Source organism: Jaculus jaculus, chromosome 5 (assembly GCF_020740685.1).
Source record: "Jaculus jaculus isolate mJacJac1 chromosome 5, mJacJac1.mat.Y.cur, whole genome shotgun sequence".
Lineage (NCBI taxonomy): Eukaryota > Metazoa > Chordata > Mammalia > Rodentia > Dipodidae > Jaculus > Jaculus jaculus.
Window position 1 is genome coordinate 15,043,787 of NC_059106.1, and position 16,914 is coordinate 15,060,700.

The 16,914-nt window shown below is 40.3% G+C and overlaps 1 protein-coding gene across 2 annotated transcripts in view; it reads left to right on the forward strand.

Moving 5' to 3' along the window:
* The window catches only part of Zeb1 (zinc finger E-box binding homeobox 1), a 170,334-nt gene extending 153,883 nt beyond the window's left edge, over positions 1-16,451 (forward strand). For both annotated transcript variants that reach the window (XM_004659713.2, XM_045148817.1), the window contains exons 6-9: positions 1,442-1,547; positions 7,456-9,263; positions 11,128-11,308; positions 13,999-16,451. In XM_004659713.2, coding sequence (XP_004659770.1) covers positions 1,442-1,547; positions 7,456-9,263; positions 11,128-11,308; positions 13,999-14,594 — 2,691 coding nt within the window. In that variant the 3' untranslated portion in view covers positions 14,595-16,451. The remainder of the gene's footprint in view (positions 1-1,441; positions 1,548-7,455; positions 9,264-11,127; positions 11,309-13,998) is intronic.
* Positions 16,452-16,914: the final 463 nt, after the last annotated feature.

Consider the following 16,914-nt stretch of genomic DNA (forward strand, 5'->3'; position numbering starts at 1 on the left):
CTGTAGTTTTTAAGGTTTTTCTAGGGGAAACACTAGCTGTTGCATAGTGAAAAGATCAAAAGAGACAAAATTTGAAGCGGGGAGACCATTTAGAGTATTATGCTGTAATAAAGCAGATGTTACATAGTGAAGAGTGCCAGATTCAGACTACATTCAGATGGTTTGGTGATGAATAGAGTCAAGCTGTAAGAGAAGAAGGTAGATCAAGAAATTTCCGTAGCTTGAGACCTACATAATAACTGGACCAATGAGAGAACTAGTCACAGACAGGAGACCCTAAACAAGGAGAGATATTCAAGTTTAGTTGGTGTTAATCTCATTAAGTATTGCAGGCCTAGAGCCTTCCAACTGGCAATACCAAAGAAGCAGCTATACAGGTCTAGAGAGGAGAGAAGTGTAACTTTGAGAGCTTTTATCATAATATTTGGTAGCTAAGCCCTGAGTTTGGGTGAACTAGGCTGTGGCCCATAGTATCTGCACTGAGGAGCAAGTGCAGGCCTCTGAAGGATGAGTAGAATCTTGATGGCCAGAATGTAAGACAGACAGTGAAGAAGCCTGTGGACCGTGGTGAGGAAGAAGACAGGAGCTACATGTACGCAAGAACTGCAACTCGGCACTCGTGCGAAGCCTGGGCGGCTCAGTGCTCCAGGTCAGCGTGCGGTTCATGAGGACCGGCGAGGCCCTTAGACCCTCACGAGTGGGACGTGGAGCAGCAGTGCTGAAGCCGGCGTGGTGGCGTACGCCTGCTGGCCTAGCGCACAGGAAGCAGGCCAGAGTGGAGTCCAAAGCCTGCCTAGGCACAGAGGGAATTCCAGCTAAGCCTGGGCTAGTGTGAGAGCCTGCCTCCAAAAAAACAAAAAAATCAATCTAAGTATAAGAATATATATTTCAATGCAAACATGAGAATTTGGCAAATCAAACCAGAGATTATTATAATAATCTACGTTTGTCTGGAAAAAATGGAAGTAGTCTCAAAAATAATCAGTTAAAGTACATTTTAGAAACATCAAACATTTAAAGGAGAGGCTATCATACTGTAAAAGGCATGGCACTTTCTTCTGGACATATGAAGTAACCTACAGAGATTGTTAAAGATCCTCAGAGCTTCATTCTTCTTATCTGTAAGGTAGACTGTAACAGGATAATTTTATATATCATAACAAAGTATGTTACTAGACTTTTGCTAAGTACTATAGTGCATAATAAAGCACAATTTTAATACTTTCAATAAGAAAATAGATTTTTTCTCTATGACAGAATTCGCTCCCTCCCATCCTTTTTAATATTAATTCCAAGTGTTATATGAGTGCTACAATTTGAGGCCTGTGAGAAATGAAACAGTCATCAAAATCACATGAGGCATTACTTTTAGTGGATTAATGTTCTTTCTTTGTTCTGAAGTTTACTGCTTTACAAATATAACACCAATTCTTTTTTACAGAGGCATGTGACGCAGTCTGGGGGTAATCGCAAATTCAAGTGCACTGAATGTGGAAAAGCTTTCAAATACAAGCATCACCTAAAAGAGCACTTAAGAATCCACAGTGGTAAATATTCAATTTCTTTCTTTACTTTACATAGCATATCTATGATATTAACTAAATATGTCATAACATAGGTTCTTCATATAAGCTTGAGAACTATTGCTTTTCTTTTAAGTGATACTTAGTAAGTTAACCTCTAAAGATTATCAGATTAATATCATAGAACATATCTGTGTTCCTATCAGAAGATAATACAGTATCTTTTACTAAATATAACCTAGAGCCATTTTAGCTTTCTGATGAAAGTTAATTTCATTGCTTTTTACATAAAGATAAAATTTGCAAAGGTAGCCTTAAGATGAGAAAAGTAGAAGTAGAACTTAAAAAAATCATTGAGAATTGGTATGAAGCTTGAAAATAAGAACAGAAGAGGAGAGAACTGTAAATTTTAATAATAATATTTTGCCAGGCATAGTAGCACACACCTTTAATCCCAGCACTCAGGAGGCAGAGGTAGGAGGATTGCAGTAAGTTCAAGGCCACCCTGAGACTCCATAGTGAATTCCATGTCAGCCTGGGCTAGAGCTAGACTCTACCTTGAAAAACAAAAATCAAGGAATATTTTATTAAGAAATTTATTATATGAGCATATTGCATGTTGGTCATAATTATATCAAGTTATACTCTTTCTTATGTTCCCCTCACCTTTTCTGCCTCTTCACTGAAGGTCTTACTCAGTGGGGTTTCATTGTTCACTGTGGGGTCAAGAATACACTAGTCGAAGCTTCCCTCCAGAGTCCAAGCAATAGGCTTCTGACTTGGTTCTCAGCACCAGTTATGAATTTCCTCCCACTGAGTGGGCCTTATATCTAATCAGAGAGCAGTTTAACGTGCTATAGCTAGTGTGCCACTATTGCACAGGTGTGTATTTCTAGCCCAGCTGGTTGATACTATAACTTGCAGGGTCCACTGCTTGTTCACATTGTTGTTAAACTTTATCCTCCAGCAGCTCACATAGTACTTTCCAGCACTGTGGCAGCTAGCAAGCAACTGGGGATATAGTTCAGTCATTAAAGTCACTTCCTTGCGAGGCCTTGACAGCACAGACCCAATTCCCCAGCACCCATGTAACTCCAGGTGCACAAAGTGGCTCATGCATCTGGAGTTCCTTTATATTGGCAAAACAGCTAGCCAGTAGGGAACTGGCCTCCATTTCAGTTCCAGCAAGACCTCTGGATAATCCTGTGACAATACCTGTGGTATCTTGAGCAATAGGTTCTTACCACTGAGATCTGATAGGTAACCCAGTGCTTTGTCAGTGGCCTGCATTATTTTGAGGGGCCTTGTAGACTTCCCTGACCAACAGCTCACTATGAGAAGAAACCCAATTCTGGCATTAAGACTTAACAGCCACAGAGTATGGTTTTAGGAGGCTAAGCTTTCTCCACCCTTGCAGAGTAACTTTGCCCAAACTATCACCCCTGTCATTAATGAAAATTTAAAAGAAAAGAATATCCTACCATCTTCACCATTTTTACATATTTTAACTATCACTAATAAAATGAGTATTTTTAAATGATGAAAATTTAAAAGCTTATGTTAAACAGTAGGCATCATATTTGCATTTCTGTCTAGAATCTGCTTCAACAAATAAAGTTCTTAAGTTTGTCCTTCTGATTAAATTTTGATATATATATTTAAATAATTTTAATGATAAAACTATTTGCTAATTAATTGGAAAATATGAATGATTAATATTTCCTACTTTGTAAAAGCTTTTTCACTGGCACTTATATTTCCTACAGAAAAGCACAGCTGTTGAGTGACTTTCTGAATGGTGGTTGGTACTATATATTTTGGTGCTGTGTTTTTATAAGTTTGAACTTTCAATGGTAAATACTCAAACTTGTTGCTTAAAATGCTAAAGCCAATATTCTTAAGAAACTTTTACTTATTTTCACATATTTATGTTTCTAAAAAGTAGAAATTATCTTTGTAGCCCACCACAGTATCCTGTTTCATAGTTCCTATGCTATTGAACAATGTTCATCAATAATAAATTTTACTAGCCTGCTTTCTTACTAGAGATGACCTGAAGTTGTTAGTAAAGATATGACTAAGAGGGCTTAACAGTGTTGAAATTAAGAGCTAAAGGTAAATATACTCAAACTTGAATAAAATTCATGTTGTAGTTATACAGTATAATTTATTAGATTTCATTTAAAAAATATTTTAATTTGGGAAAGAGAATGAGGCAAAGAGAAAGAACACATGCACAAACTGCAAATGAATTCCGATGCATGTGCCATCTTGTGCATCTGGCTTTATGTGGGTACTGGGGGATTGAACTTGAGTCCTTTGGCTTTGCCAGCAATTGCCTTAACTGCTAAGCCATCTCTCCAGCCCTATCAGATCTTTAAATAATATAAAATTGAGAAGCAGGGCTTGAGAAATGGTTTAGCAGTTAAGGTATTGCTGGCAGAGCCTAAGTATCCATGTCCAACTCTCCAGATCCCACATAAGTCAGATGCACAATGGTGATGCAAGCGCAAGCCCACACATGTCCACAAGGTGGCACAAGCATCTGGAGTTTGACTGCAGTGGCTGAGTCCCTGGCACACCAGTGTTCTCTCCCTCCTTCTCTCCCTCCCTCCTTCCCCCCCTCCCTCCCTCTCTCTCCCTCATCTCTCTCTCTCCCTCATCTCTCTAAAAAAAAAAAATTAAAAAATTAAAAATTGAGAAGCATAGACTCTACCAAAGATCAACATATTGATAAAGAAATAGGAAAGGGAAGTTGAATTGAGACATCTTGCATTGAGAGTCAGTGATCCAGCTTAGATAGTAAATGTGATTCGTCAAGAGTTTAACAAGCCATTTGCAAGCTGTTGCCTGAATAACTAATGCAAACTCAGGCAAGTTCATGGTAGGCAAAACTTTCACTGAACTCTGTACTGTCATTCATTGCATATTTATGGCTGTCACTTTTTTAAAATTGCCTAATATGAGCCAGGTATACCTTTAACTCAGCAAGTAATTTAAATCCAGAATAAAACAAGAAAGGCTGTTCTTCCTGGCATTCAGTCCCTGAAAGAAGTTGTTCCTCACATCTTCACAAAGATGAAAGAACAAAATAGAATTTATTTCATCTTCAGAAATACTCTTAAATAATACAGGAGAATTTGATAAGGTTTTCTTTTTCTAAATCAAATTCTTCTATAGAGGCCAGTAGTATTTCTCCTAAGTGCAATTTACAAAGAGCATTTTTCCAGGGTGGCCACTTGGATACCGCCCAAGTGTGCAGCTCTCTGATGATCTGCTTTATGCCACTGGAAGATTTTCAAGCATGATTCTTCCAAGTGTCAACTCAAGTCTGGTACCAAGCTGAAAACCATGTATTACTGGTTCTTGAAGGGATAGTACAGAATTGAGATGAAGCATTTAGAAACTATTATACCAAGACATTGAAATTTTCTTTATCGACTACAAAATGTCTGATAAAAGTAGATGGGACATTTAAAGCCAAAAAAAGGGGGGGGTTTCCCCTACAGATGATTTGAGTGGCACTATTGAGAGTATCTAGTAATGGTGAACTGCATATCCTCATTAAACTTATATAATTAGTTTTTTCTTAGATGGGCCTTAAAAGGTATTGAGGATCAAGATCCAACATATCATTTCCCATATTGTTACTCCATTCTGAGCTCCATAAAACTTTAGTAATGCACCCTCTGTGGTATGTGCCTTAGCAGGCATATGCAGTCTGTATGGTGAAGGTGAGCTATGCTCAGAAGACCACCCTGTCTCCACTCCAAGGTGAGACAAAAGAATGCTTGCATGAGGGCTGCAGACCTCCCCAGAAAGTATACCGCATTGGTTCCATGGTCTTCACCATTTTAACATGAGAATTTTTATACCAGGTACAGCCAGATATCCACTTTAATTATTAATGATAACCTTAATATATTCATGGTATATTTCACTTCTTGATGTGACCTCCATGCTAAACAAGTGGCAAACGTTAACTGAAATAAAGTGGGTGGTAGGCTTAAATTATTATCTTTAAAGCTGGGAAGTAAGAAATTGGAAATTTTCCAACATTGCAACTTTAGCTTTAGAATTATTCTGCATACTTACTTTCTTGCATTGATAAAGTATCAAGGTAATTCTAAACAGTAAGAATAATGATCACTACTGTATATTGAGTAGTTCTATGTCTTTGGCCATACCATCTTGAAGGCACTTGATCTCATCTGAATAGTTGACTATGCACAGCCACTTAGTAGTTATTTGTGTAGACTGACTTCTGTAGTCTTCAAATAACATTATAAGATATATCACTTATCATATTCTGATTTGAAAATGGAGGCTTACTTAACTTCTCCAAGGTCACTCAGCTAGTATGCGGCATAGCTGGGCTGGGCTCATGGCATCCTGACTTCAAGGCACTGCCTTATCCGCTGTTCTTGTCCAACTCCCTGGTTGAAAGGGCTTAAATAGTCTGGCATTATACATGTTTGACTTGTCAGCTAGACATGTTATCCAATAATGAATTAAATAGAGATGTGCTAAGACATGCCCCTTGTTTCACGGCCATTGGAAACTTTGTCTGATGTTGTTCTGAGTACCAAGTCCTAACCTAGGTCTCCTGTTGAAAACTAATGATAACTGTAGAATGTCTAGAGGTAGGTTGACTATCAGGTAAGGGTTTTGAAAATTCTATCCTGTGAGGAAGGTTGGTAAATGCTGCCCTGTATTGAGGGTTTCTAGCAGAAACTAAATGATGTTAAAAGAACACAATATGAACTCTATATTGAAAAATTCTAGAAGAGACTTCTTTAATTGATAACAGTATTTCTGAGAAGATTTTATACATGTCTTTGAAGCATTGAACTTACCTTATGAGTAGCATTTTCTTTGACTTTCTCCCTGTTTTCATTTAATTCATAGAAAGAAAGGAGAGAGAACACTTTATTGTAATATGGACTAGAAGAACAAGTGTCAATGACATTTCATAACTAAGCCTCATTCCTCTAAAAGAGGCTTATTGAGAACTCTTGTGACCTGCAATGTAATACCAGTAATATGGCCAGTAAGACCCAGATGTCCCACCTTTTGGAATTGATAATTTGTAACTTACATATCAAAATTAAGCATTAGGTTTGGGTGACAATATTCTCTTTATCGCAGTACTTATCAAAATTCCTTCCAAAGGGGATCTAATAGCTGAGGAGAGCAAATACCTTATGCCCCTGGAAAGTCAAGGGGATCACCTTAAGGGAGGCCTTACTATCAGGAAGTTTCTTTTGCATGTTGTTGTCCCTGTCAGTTCACACAAATGTTTCATTTTATCTATTTACTCTATTTTAGAGAAGAAAGAAAAAACAGTTTTACCTTACCACTGTCACACAAATTAAGTTCTAAGATGCTTTGAATGTCCACTGGAACTTGAGACTCTCTAGATGTACACTCAATGATTATAGCAGTGCGTTTTGTTAACGTTTCCCTCCATACTGGGTGGAATCTGTCGAAAGCAACTGTAAGGACGTGAGAACTTTATCAGTCAAGGCCAGTTATGTATGTTTTACCGAATAGAAAATTATATTGATTATAATTTTCCTTCTTTAACAATTTCTCTTACAGATACTTGGGTAGAGTGAAATATTGACCATTATATAGGTTGATGAAACAGGTTGTGACAAAATTACTCAGTGGGGGTAGGATTGATTGATATTGCAGAATTATTGGAAATTACAAATCTTAGCAAAAGTGCTATACACTTTTAAAATAATGTTTTACCTTATATGGTTTTCTAACATTTATGTAATTTTTGAACTTGAAATTATCATTCTAAATAAAATAGTATAATAGGCACACATGGTAGTCTGGATTTTTCAAATTGATTTCTTATTCTAGGGATGATATGGATACATAATAATTCAACGAATCTATTTTTTGTTTTTGTTTTGCTTAGGAGAGAAGCCATATGAATGCCCAAACTGCAAGAAACGTTTTTCCCATTCTGGTTCCTACAGCTCACACATAAGCAGTAAGAAGTGCATCAGCTTGATGCCTGTGAACGGGCGGCCAAGAACGGGACTCAAGACATCTCAGTGCTCCTCACCACCACTCTCAGCCTCACCAGGCAGTCCCACACGCCCACAGATACGGCAGAAGATAGAGAATAAACCCCTTCAAGAACAACTTTCTGTAAACCAAATCAAAACTGAACCTGTGGATTATGAGTTCAAACCCATAGTGGTTGCTTCAGGAATCAACTGTTCAACCCCTTTGCAAAATGGGGTTTTCAGTGGTGGTGGCCCATTGCAGGCAACCAGTTCTCCTCAGGGCGTGGTGCAGGCTGTCGTTCTGCCAACAGTTGGTTTGGTATCTCCCATCAGTATCAATTTAAGTGATATTCAGAATGTACTTAAAGTGGCAGTAGATGGTAATGTAATAAGACAAGTTTTGGAGAATAATCAAGCCAATCTTGCATCCAAAGAACAAGAAACAATCAATGCCCCATCCATACAGCAAGGTGGCCATTCTGTTATTTCAGCCATCAGTCTTCCTTTAGTTGACCAAGATGGAACAACCAAAATTATCATCAACTACAGTCTTGAGCAACCTAGCCAACTTCAAGTTGTTCCTCAAAATTTGAAGAAAGAAATTCCAGCCCCTACAAACAGCTGCAAAAGTGAGAAGTTGCCAGAAGATCTCACCGTGAAATCCGAGAAAGACAAAGGCTTTGAAGGGGGTGTGGATGAGAGCACTTGCCTTCTGTGTGATGACTGTCCAGGAGACCTTAATGCACTTCCAGAATTAAAGCACTATGGCCCGGAGCAGCCTGCTCAGCCCCCACTTCCCGCCCCCGGAAGTGAGAAGCCCGAGTCCTCTGTGTCCTCAGCCACTGGAGATGGCAGTTTGTCTCCCAGCCAGCCACCTTTAAAGAACCTCTTATCTCTCCTCAAAGCCTACTATGCTCTGAATGCACAGCCAAGTGCGGAAGAGCTCTCAAAAATTGCTGACTCTGTAAACCTTCCCTTGGATGTAGTAAAGAAGTGGTTTGAAAAGATGCAAGCTGGACAGGTTTCAGTACAGTCTTCTGAGCCATCTTCTCCAGAGCCGGGCAAGGTGAGCACCCCTGCAAAGACCAGCGAGCAGCCCCAATCCACAAACATGGGTGAAGCCCAGGAGGACAGCACAAGAAGTCTACAGAGTCCTCCGAAGATGACGGACTCGCCAGTCTTACCAGTGGGGCCTGCCATTAATGGTTCCCACAGTCGTACGCCATCCCCATCACCTCTAAACCTTTCCTCAGCCAGAACCACGCAGGGCTACTCGTGCCCAGAGGGCACACAGGAAGAGCCCCAAGTAGAACCTCTTGATCTCTCACTACCAAAGCAGCAGGGAGAGCTATTGGAAAGGTCAACAATCACTAGTGTTTACCAGAACAGTGTTTATTCTGTCCAGGAAGAACCCTTGAACTTGTCTTGTGCAAAAAAGGAGCCACAAAAGGACAGCTGTGTTACAGACTCAGAACCAGTTGTAAATGTAATCCCACCAAGTGCCAACCCCATAAACATTGCTATTCCTACAGTTACTGCCCAGTTACCCACAATCGTGGCCATTGCTGACCAGAACAGTGTTCCATGCTTACGTGCACTTGCTGCCAATAAGCAGACGATTCTGATTCCCCAGGTGGCTTACACGTACTCCACCACAGTCGGCCCTGCTGTGCAGGAGCCGCCCCTGAAAGTGATCCAGCCAAATGGAAGTCAGGTAAAAACGCCTTTCCTGAGCCTGGGTAGTAAGTGCTAGGCTGACCAACTTACTAACGTTTTCTAATGAAAGCATCAGTCTTTACAGAGTCAACGAGGTTCCACAAATGGTCATGTGTAAAAGATAATTGACCAAGACTTGCTGTACAAACTCTCACGACGTGTCCTCACTTGCTTGCTAATCTAACGTATAAGTAGCAACTAAAGTTGAAAGCACTATTCTACTGTAAAGAAAACTGACTTAATGCCTTTCACCTAAACACCTCTTTGAATTTAGAAACAAAAGAAAAATGAGAAATTGGAATATTCATTAATTGGATTTTTGTTTTTGTAGTTAAATTTCCAGAATCAGTAACTATTTCTCCCACACTTGGGAGAACAGAAGTATGTTCCTATTCAAGAGTTATCATGCCAGGAAGCTGTGGCTATTACTTCTTATGTACTAACAGCCTTAGTGTACAAAATACTTGCCTCATGAATTTTAGAAGCTATGAATTAACAGTATTCAGTTATAACTAGTATATGTGGATCTACAGGAACATCTTTTCCTCTTAACTTTCCCTAAAAACCCCTAATAGGGATTTTTAGGATGGAGCTGTGTAGTGTGTCCATCATGTATCTCACTGTCCAGGACTTTCCATGTCACTAACCTTGAAGTCTCCCATGATTTCAGTTTCTGATTGAATCAAATAAGAACTAGAGACCTGGTCTTTGCTGCAGAGACTCGCTGTGAGGACAGCTGTGTGGCTCCAGCGTGCTGCTTGTCTCCCCACACGTTGCTGCCAAATGAGGTTCCTAAATTGTCCTAACTTAAAAAACCATGTGCTCAGTGAAATCTAAATTTTCAGTGTATAGAACACTTTGCACACTTGTGGATACAAAAACTTCCCAGCTTTTGACATTTCAGATCCCTCTTCTGACCAGACCAATGGCAGTGGAGGTGTTGCTTCTCCACCATGGGCTGCGTCTCTCCTGTCTTACAGAGCCTTAGGAAGCATGGAAGGCTTTGAACTTGGGGGAAATGGGTGGCTCTGAGGCAGGCACAGAAGCCTCTAGAGAGGACGTGGAGAGCTTGGCTCATCTGCTTCTGCACAGGTGCCCTGACTCTCAGCAACCAGCCTCTGCCCAGTTATCTCCCTGCAGCTGCCATCGGAGTTTCGTTATTCTGCTGGAATTGTGAGGTTCCTTTTGACTAGCAGCCACTTCTCTTTAAAATTACAGAGCCTCGGGCTGGAGAGATGGCTTAGTAGTTAAGGTGCTTGCCTGAGAAGCCTAAGCACCTAGGTTCGATTTTTCAGGTCCCACGTAAGCCAGATGCACATGGTGGCACATGCATCTGGAGCTCATTTCCAGTGGCTAGAGGCCCTGGTGTGCCCATTCTCTCTCTTTTTTTTTCCCTCTCCTCGCTTCTATCTCTAATAAATAAAAATAAATCTTAAAAAAAAATTACAGACTCTCTCACACTGTTCCACCTTGTTCCAAAGAAAGCATAAAGCAGACCTCCATCTGTCAAAAACTGGAACCAGAGTTCTAGTCCATACAATTAAAAGACTGGATTTTAATTTTTGCATAGAAACCCAGAATAAAAAGAAGGCAAATGATGCAGTTGTAAATTAATGGCTAGTTGACAAACTCAGTGAAACCGACGCAGTGCATTTGTCCTACTTTCCTTTTGATGCCTCTCTAACACCACTTGCCTGTGTCCTCCCCTCCTCTCCCTTGTTTACATCTGTTCCTCCCTGTGACCTGGCTTTGGAGCCCCTCCACAGTGATGCAAGAGGCTTGCTGTGGTTAGGTTGAGTAAAGTACTTATTGTTTATCTCATGTATACTTTTGATTTGGATAAACCTTCCTTTTATGCTTAGGATGAAAGGCAGGATACCAGCTCAGAAGGAGTATCCAATGTGGAGGATCAGAATGACTCAGATTCTACACCACCCAAGAAGAAAGTGCGAAAGACAGAAAATGGAATGTATGCCTGTGACTTATGTGATAAGATATTTCAGAAGAGCAGCTCTTTATTGAGACATAAATATGAGCATACAGGTATGTTAGTAAGCATACAGTTGTCATTCTTAATAAATGCCTGTGATACAAAGTACTGGGAAGTGCTAAATTAAAAACTAAAGTTCTGCTGGGCGTGGTGGCACACACCTTTAATCCCAGCACTCGGGAGGCAGAGGTAGGAGGATTGCTGTGGGTTTGAGGCCACCCTGAGACTACATAGTAAATTCCAGGTCAGCCTGGACTAGAGTGAGACCCTACCTCAAAAACAAACAAACAACAAAAAAAAAACTAAAGTTCTTAGAATTACTGTTTTTGTTTTTCACTTCTCAAATCTTGCCACTTTTTTGGCCTGAGTATTTAGGCTGGATTCTACTGGTTTGCTTTTTGTATTATGTCCTTCTAGTGACTTAATTCCTTTAATCTGACTCATTGATTCTGTCCATACTCACTTAATGCACGCTCATGCTGTATCAATGAGAATGCATACCCATTAATGAAAGCACGGGGCAATGGGCTGCTGTCCTAAGGAAGGAGAAGGGGCCTGGTTCTGTGGAAGACACTAATCCTGAGAATGTAGCATGCTGTCCCAGCAGGTGTTGGACTCCGTGTCACCTAAAACTATTAGAGAGGGAATGTTTTCAAACCCTTTCACCTCTGAGAATCTATCACTCTTCCGTACAATCTACTCCTTAGCTGACTCAAGAATTGGAAACAGTGGCTGCAGACCAAATGTGGCCTCCATCATTTCTCTGTGGCCTGTGAGCCAAACATTGGACTTTTCTATTTTTAATGATTGAAAAATATAGAGAGAGAATACTACTTACATCATGTGAAAACTTTTCAGTCCAGATACTAGACCCCAGCCACACCCTTCATTCACATCCTATCTGTGGCTGCTGTCACCTCTTTGAGAGTGACAGGCATGAGTGGTTACAGGAAGGACCACAACAGCCAGAGTGCCTTAGAATACGTGGCAGAAAATATCGCAAACTCCTAGGCTGCTTGCGACCTATCTAGTGTGCTGGTAAATTTTAGAAACTGATTCTTTACAGGTGTGAATCCTGACAGCTAGTGTCTGCAGATTCTTTCAGCCTGAATACTCCCAACAAGGCTGATGTTAAACTTGAATCAGCTTTCAGGAAACTTGCAAAATTCCCAGACTTAGCACAGGACTCTCTATTGAAAAGGATCGACGAAGGTCAGCGACACCGGCAGAAGCGCACCGCTGCTTCTCCCTGCAGGCTGCTGGAGGAGGGGCGATTTTACCAACGCTCTCTGAACTCCCCTGTCTCCTCTGACCCTTGCCAGCCATTTTCACTACAGTGTGTGTAATTATTTTTCATATTCATATGCTTTCTTCTTTGTTGTTGTTTTGATTTTGGGGTATTTCCCAAAAGAGAGAGTGTACCTCTTAAACCCCTGATAACATATTCATCTCATTGTTTTCACTGAGACCTGAGAAAAACGAGGAAGTGTCCTTATACTTGGGACAAGAGTTAAATATTACCAGGGCTGGAGAGATGGCTTAGCGGTTAAGTGCTTGCCTGTGAAGCCTAAGGACCCCGGTTCGAGGCTCGGTTCCCCAGGTTCCACGTTAGCCAGATGCACAAGGGGGCGCACGCATCTGGAGTTCGTTTGCAGAGGCTGGAAGCCCTGGCGCGCCCATTCTCTCTCTCTCCCTCTATCTGTCTTTCTCTCTGTGTCTGTCGCTCTCAAATAAATAAATAAATAAAAATTAAAAAAAAAGAGTTAAATATTACCAAATACCAAAATTAAAATGTCATTGTATCTCTAAAAAGAAAACTCAAAAGTCACTTCTAAATGTTTTAGTGTTAACTGCTCCACTGAATCCTGGCTGTGGTTCAGCTGTTTTTCTTCCCATGTCTGGACCACACTCTTCTTAAGCCCTCCTGGGGGAAAACTAGTTTCTTAATTTTTCGTAATTTCTTAAGAACTTCAGTACTTACAGAAACAATGTATTTATGTGAATTTGGTCACAAAATATATTTGATGCATTTAAAGTTTACTGGAGACAGGTGTTGTGACTAGGAAAAGTTACCAAAAAGGCTTCATAATTATTTTTTTCTTCATTTTCTATTAATATAAAACAAAGCTGAGAAACTCCTGTTCCTCCTATTCTTTCAGCCTGAATACTCCCAACAAGGCTGATGTTAAACTTGAATCAGCTTTCAGGAAACTTGCAAAATGCTTACCTCCAAGTATCTCAACAGAGCTTCACATTTTAAATATTGCCTTGTGATGCTGTTTGTATTTTTGCCTTTTCAGTATTGGTTCCCCCCAAGCTCATGTACAAAGCAAAGTACATATTACAGTTTTTAGGTAGCAAACCATATGTTGCATAGCAGTACAGAATGTGGGACCTGGAAGTTGTGTGTGTGCACACGTGTGCGCTCGTTCACGTCTGTACGCGCGCAGAGGCCAGAGGAGGAGATCAGGTGTCTTCCTTCCTCATTCTTTTGAGTCACAGTCTCTCTCTGAATATGGAACTCGTGTCACTTTTCCAACTTGTTCTGCCAGTGCTAGGGGTTGAACTCAAGTCCTCTTTGGTACAGTAAGCACTCTTACCCATTGGGCCCTCTCCCCAGAGTCCTCGGAGGGTTTCATGAGCATGAAACTGAAACCCTGCTCTTTTACACTGAAAGTTCCCCTAATGCTTTCAAGGACTTGATACCACCATTGCATTTTATAGCAGTATTCTTATCTCACAGGTAAAAGACCTCACGAGTGTGGAATCTGCAAAAAGGCATTTAAACACAAACATCATTTGATTGAACACATGCGATTGCATTCTGGAGAAAAACCCTACCAGTGCGACAAGTGTGGAAAGCGCTTCTCACACTCTGGATCTTATTCTCAGCACATGAATCACCGCTATTCCTACTGCAAAAGAGAAGCAGAAGAGCGAGACAGCACGGAGCAGGAGGAGGCTGGGCCTGAAGTCCTGAGCAGTGAGCATGTCGGGGCCAGGGCGTCTCCCTCCCAGGCCGACTCAGATGAGAGAGAGAGTCTGACAAGAGAAGAGGATGAAGACAGCGAAAAAGAGGAAGAGGAGGAGGAGGATAAGGAGATGGAAGAATTGCAGGAAGAAAAGGAATGTGAAAAACCACAAGAGGACGAGGAAGACGAGGAGGAGGAGGAAGAGGAGATAGAGGAGGAAGAGCTGGATGAGGCAGAGAGTGAAGAAGGGACAAACACTGAGGGTCCAGTGAAGGAAAGTGGGGCTGGGAGCCAAGCCAGCAGCTGCGAACAGAAAGTCACCAAGAGCAGTGAGCAAGTATCTGAAGAAAAAACAAATGAAGCCTAGTAGTTTTCTAGAAGGAAAATAAGATCTACCGGTAATGAAGTTTGCTCTATATTATTCACGCTTTTCATGGAAGCACAGTGCCCTGTACTGTGGCTTCTGCTCACTACTGTGTAATGTCAGAACTAAAAATACAAAATACAAAAAAAAAAAAAATCCAGGTGTGCCTGAACCTCAGACCTAGTAATTTTTCATGCAGTTTTCAAAGTTAGGAAAAAGTTTGTAACGTGAAACAGATTAGAAAAGTTTAATGACTCAGAAAGCAAAGCTATAACAGGTTAAAGAAATGAGATAAGATCTGGCGTTGTTTGATTTTTATCAGTATTATCACTCTTAAGTTGATTCATTCTTAAGCTGTACAACTGGGAGAAATTTTATAATTTTTTATTGATAAACATATGTTAAATCCGCTTCAGTATTTTATTATGTTTTTTAAAATGTGAGAACTTCTGCACTACAAAATTCCCTTCACAGAGAAGTATAAAGCAGTTCCAAACCATGCCGGCTACCTTTTACAAAGTCAATCTGAAAGGTAGTACTTTCTCATATTTAGATGTCATAGTGAAGCATATTATCATTTAATGCATATTGCTAGCCTTAAGGAAACAGCCGATAGAAGAACTGAAGTTTCTACTTGTGATTTTAAATGAAGTTCAAAGGATGCCCCTGAGTTCCCATTGCAGGCGTGGCAAGGATGGCAGAGTGGGCAGGATCAGTGTTCGTGATTGGGTCGTGTATGTGGTAGTAAACATGAAGGGCATGTTGTGAAGCCTTGTATCTCCTTTGGCCTTAAGCAAGACCTGTGTGCTGTAAGCGCCATTGTCAGTCTTGTTCAGGCTCCACCTGCCTTCGTCAGTGTGTGGCCTACAATAACTAGCATTTGTTGACGTTTTTTGTCACATCAAAATTCCCCAATAAAACTTAAAACCACTGACTCTGTCAGAGAGACTGAAGCACTGGCACATTCACTTTAGTTCCTCAGTATCCATTCTGTGTTAACCAATCTTCGGAATCTCTCTACAGAAATGAAAGGGAAGTTTCCAGTCTGCTTCGTCCATGTACTTGCATTTCAGACGTGGACATGCCACTGCTATTTGGCTCATAACTGTTTCCAAATGTTAGTTATTATGGCAGTTTATTAACAACATTAGCTCATTTTACCTATCAGTATTATTTTATTTCTTTTAGTTTATAGATCTGTGCAACATTTTTGTACTGTACGTCTTCAAACCTGGCAGTATTAATACCCTTCTTACTGACATATGTACTTTTAGTTTTAGAAAACTTTTATATTTATGTGTCTTATTTTTATATTTCTTTATTTATTACACAGTGTAGTGTATAATACTGTAGTTTGTATTAATACAATAATATATTTTAGTATGAAAATTTGGAAAGTTGATAAGATTTAAAGTAGAGATGCAATTGGTTCTCTTACATTGAGATTTGATTTAACAGTGTTATGTTAACATTTATACTTGCCTTGGACTGTAGAACAGAATTTAAATGGGAATGTATTAGTTTTACAATTACAATCAAGTCATTTTACCTTTACCCGGTTTTTAATATAAAACTCTTACATTTTGGAATTCACTGTGTGACTAATAGCATGACGCCCTGCGGTTTATGAAGGGATTAGCCTCACCATAAACTCATTTCCTTAGCAAGCCAAATTAGAACTACCTTATATAAACAGTGTTGGGAACAATGTTTAACATTTTGTGCCAATTTGTTCCTGTATTCATGTATGTAAGCTACCAATCCCACTCTTCGTTTTTAAGTTCCTTGTTACACCATGGTCATTTTCTAGTTTTTTACCAGACTCCCCCAGCTCACAATAAAATGCATCAACAAGCCTGACCTGCTGTCATTCTTTTAATCATGGTCAAGATCTTCTTTGCACTACTCTCTCTGAAACGGGGTGATTATCACAGTGACGCTTGGGCTTAATTAACCTTGGATAGCACCAAATATTCTAGACTTCGACCACAAATGTGTCTTCTCATGGGGAAGCATTTTTGCAGAGGTCAGTTGATAGCTGACACCTCAAAGATTGTTCCTTCTTCCTGACACCCTTTCCCCCTCCCATCTTGATCATATCCTCATATCCTCATATCTTCATATCCTCAGGTCACATCAGGGTGGTCTGCTTTTTTTTTTTTTTCCATCTTTTTCGAGGTAGGGTCTCACTCTAGCTCAGGCTGACCTGGAAATCACTCTGTAACCTCAGGGTGGCCTTGAACTCAAGGCGATCCCCCTACCTCCACCTCCTTAGTGCTGGTATTAAAGGTGTGTGCCACCACGCCTGGCTAGGGTGGTTTTC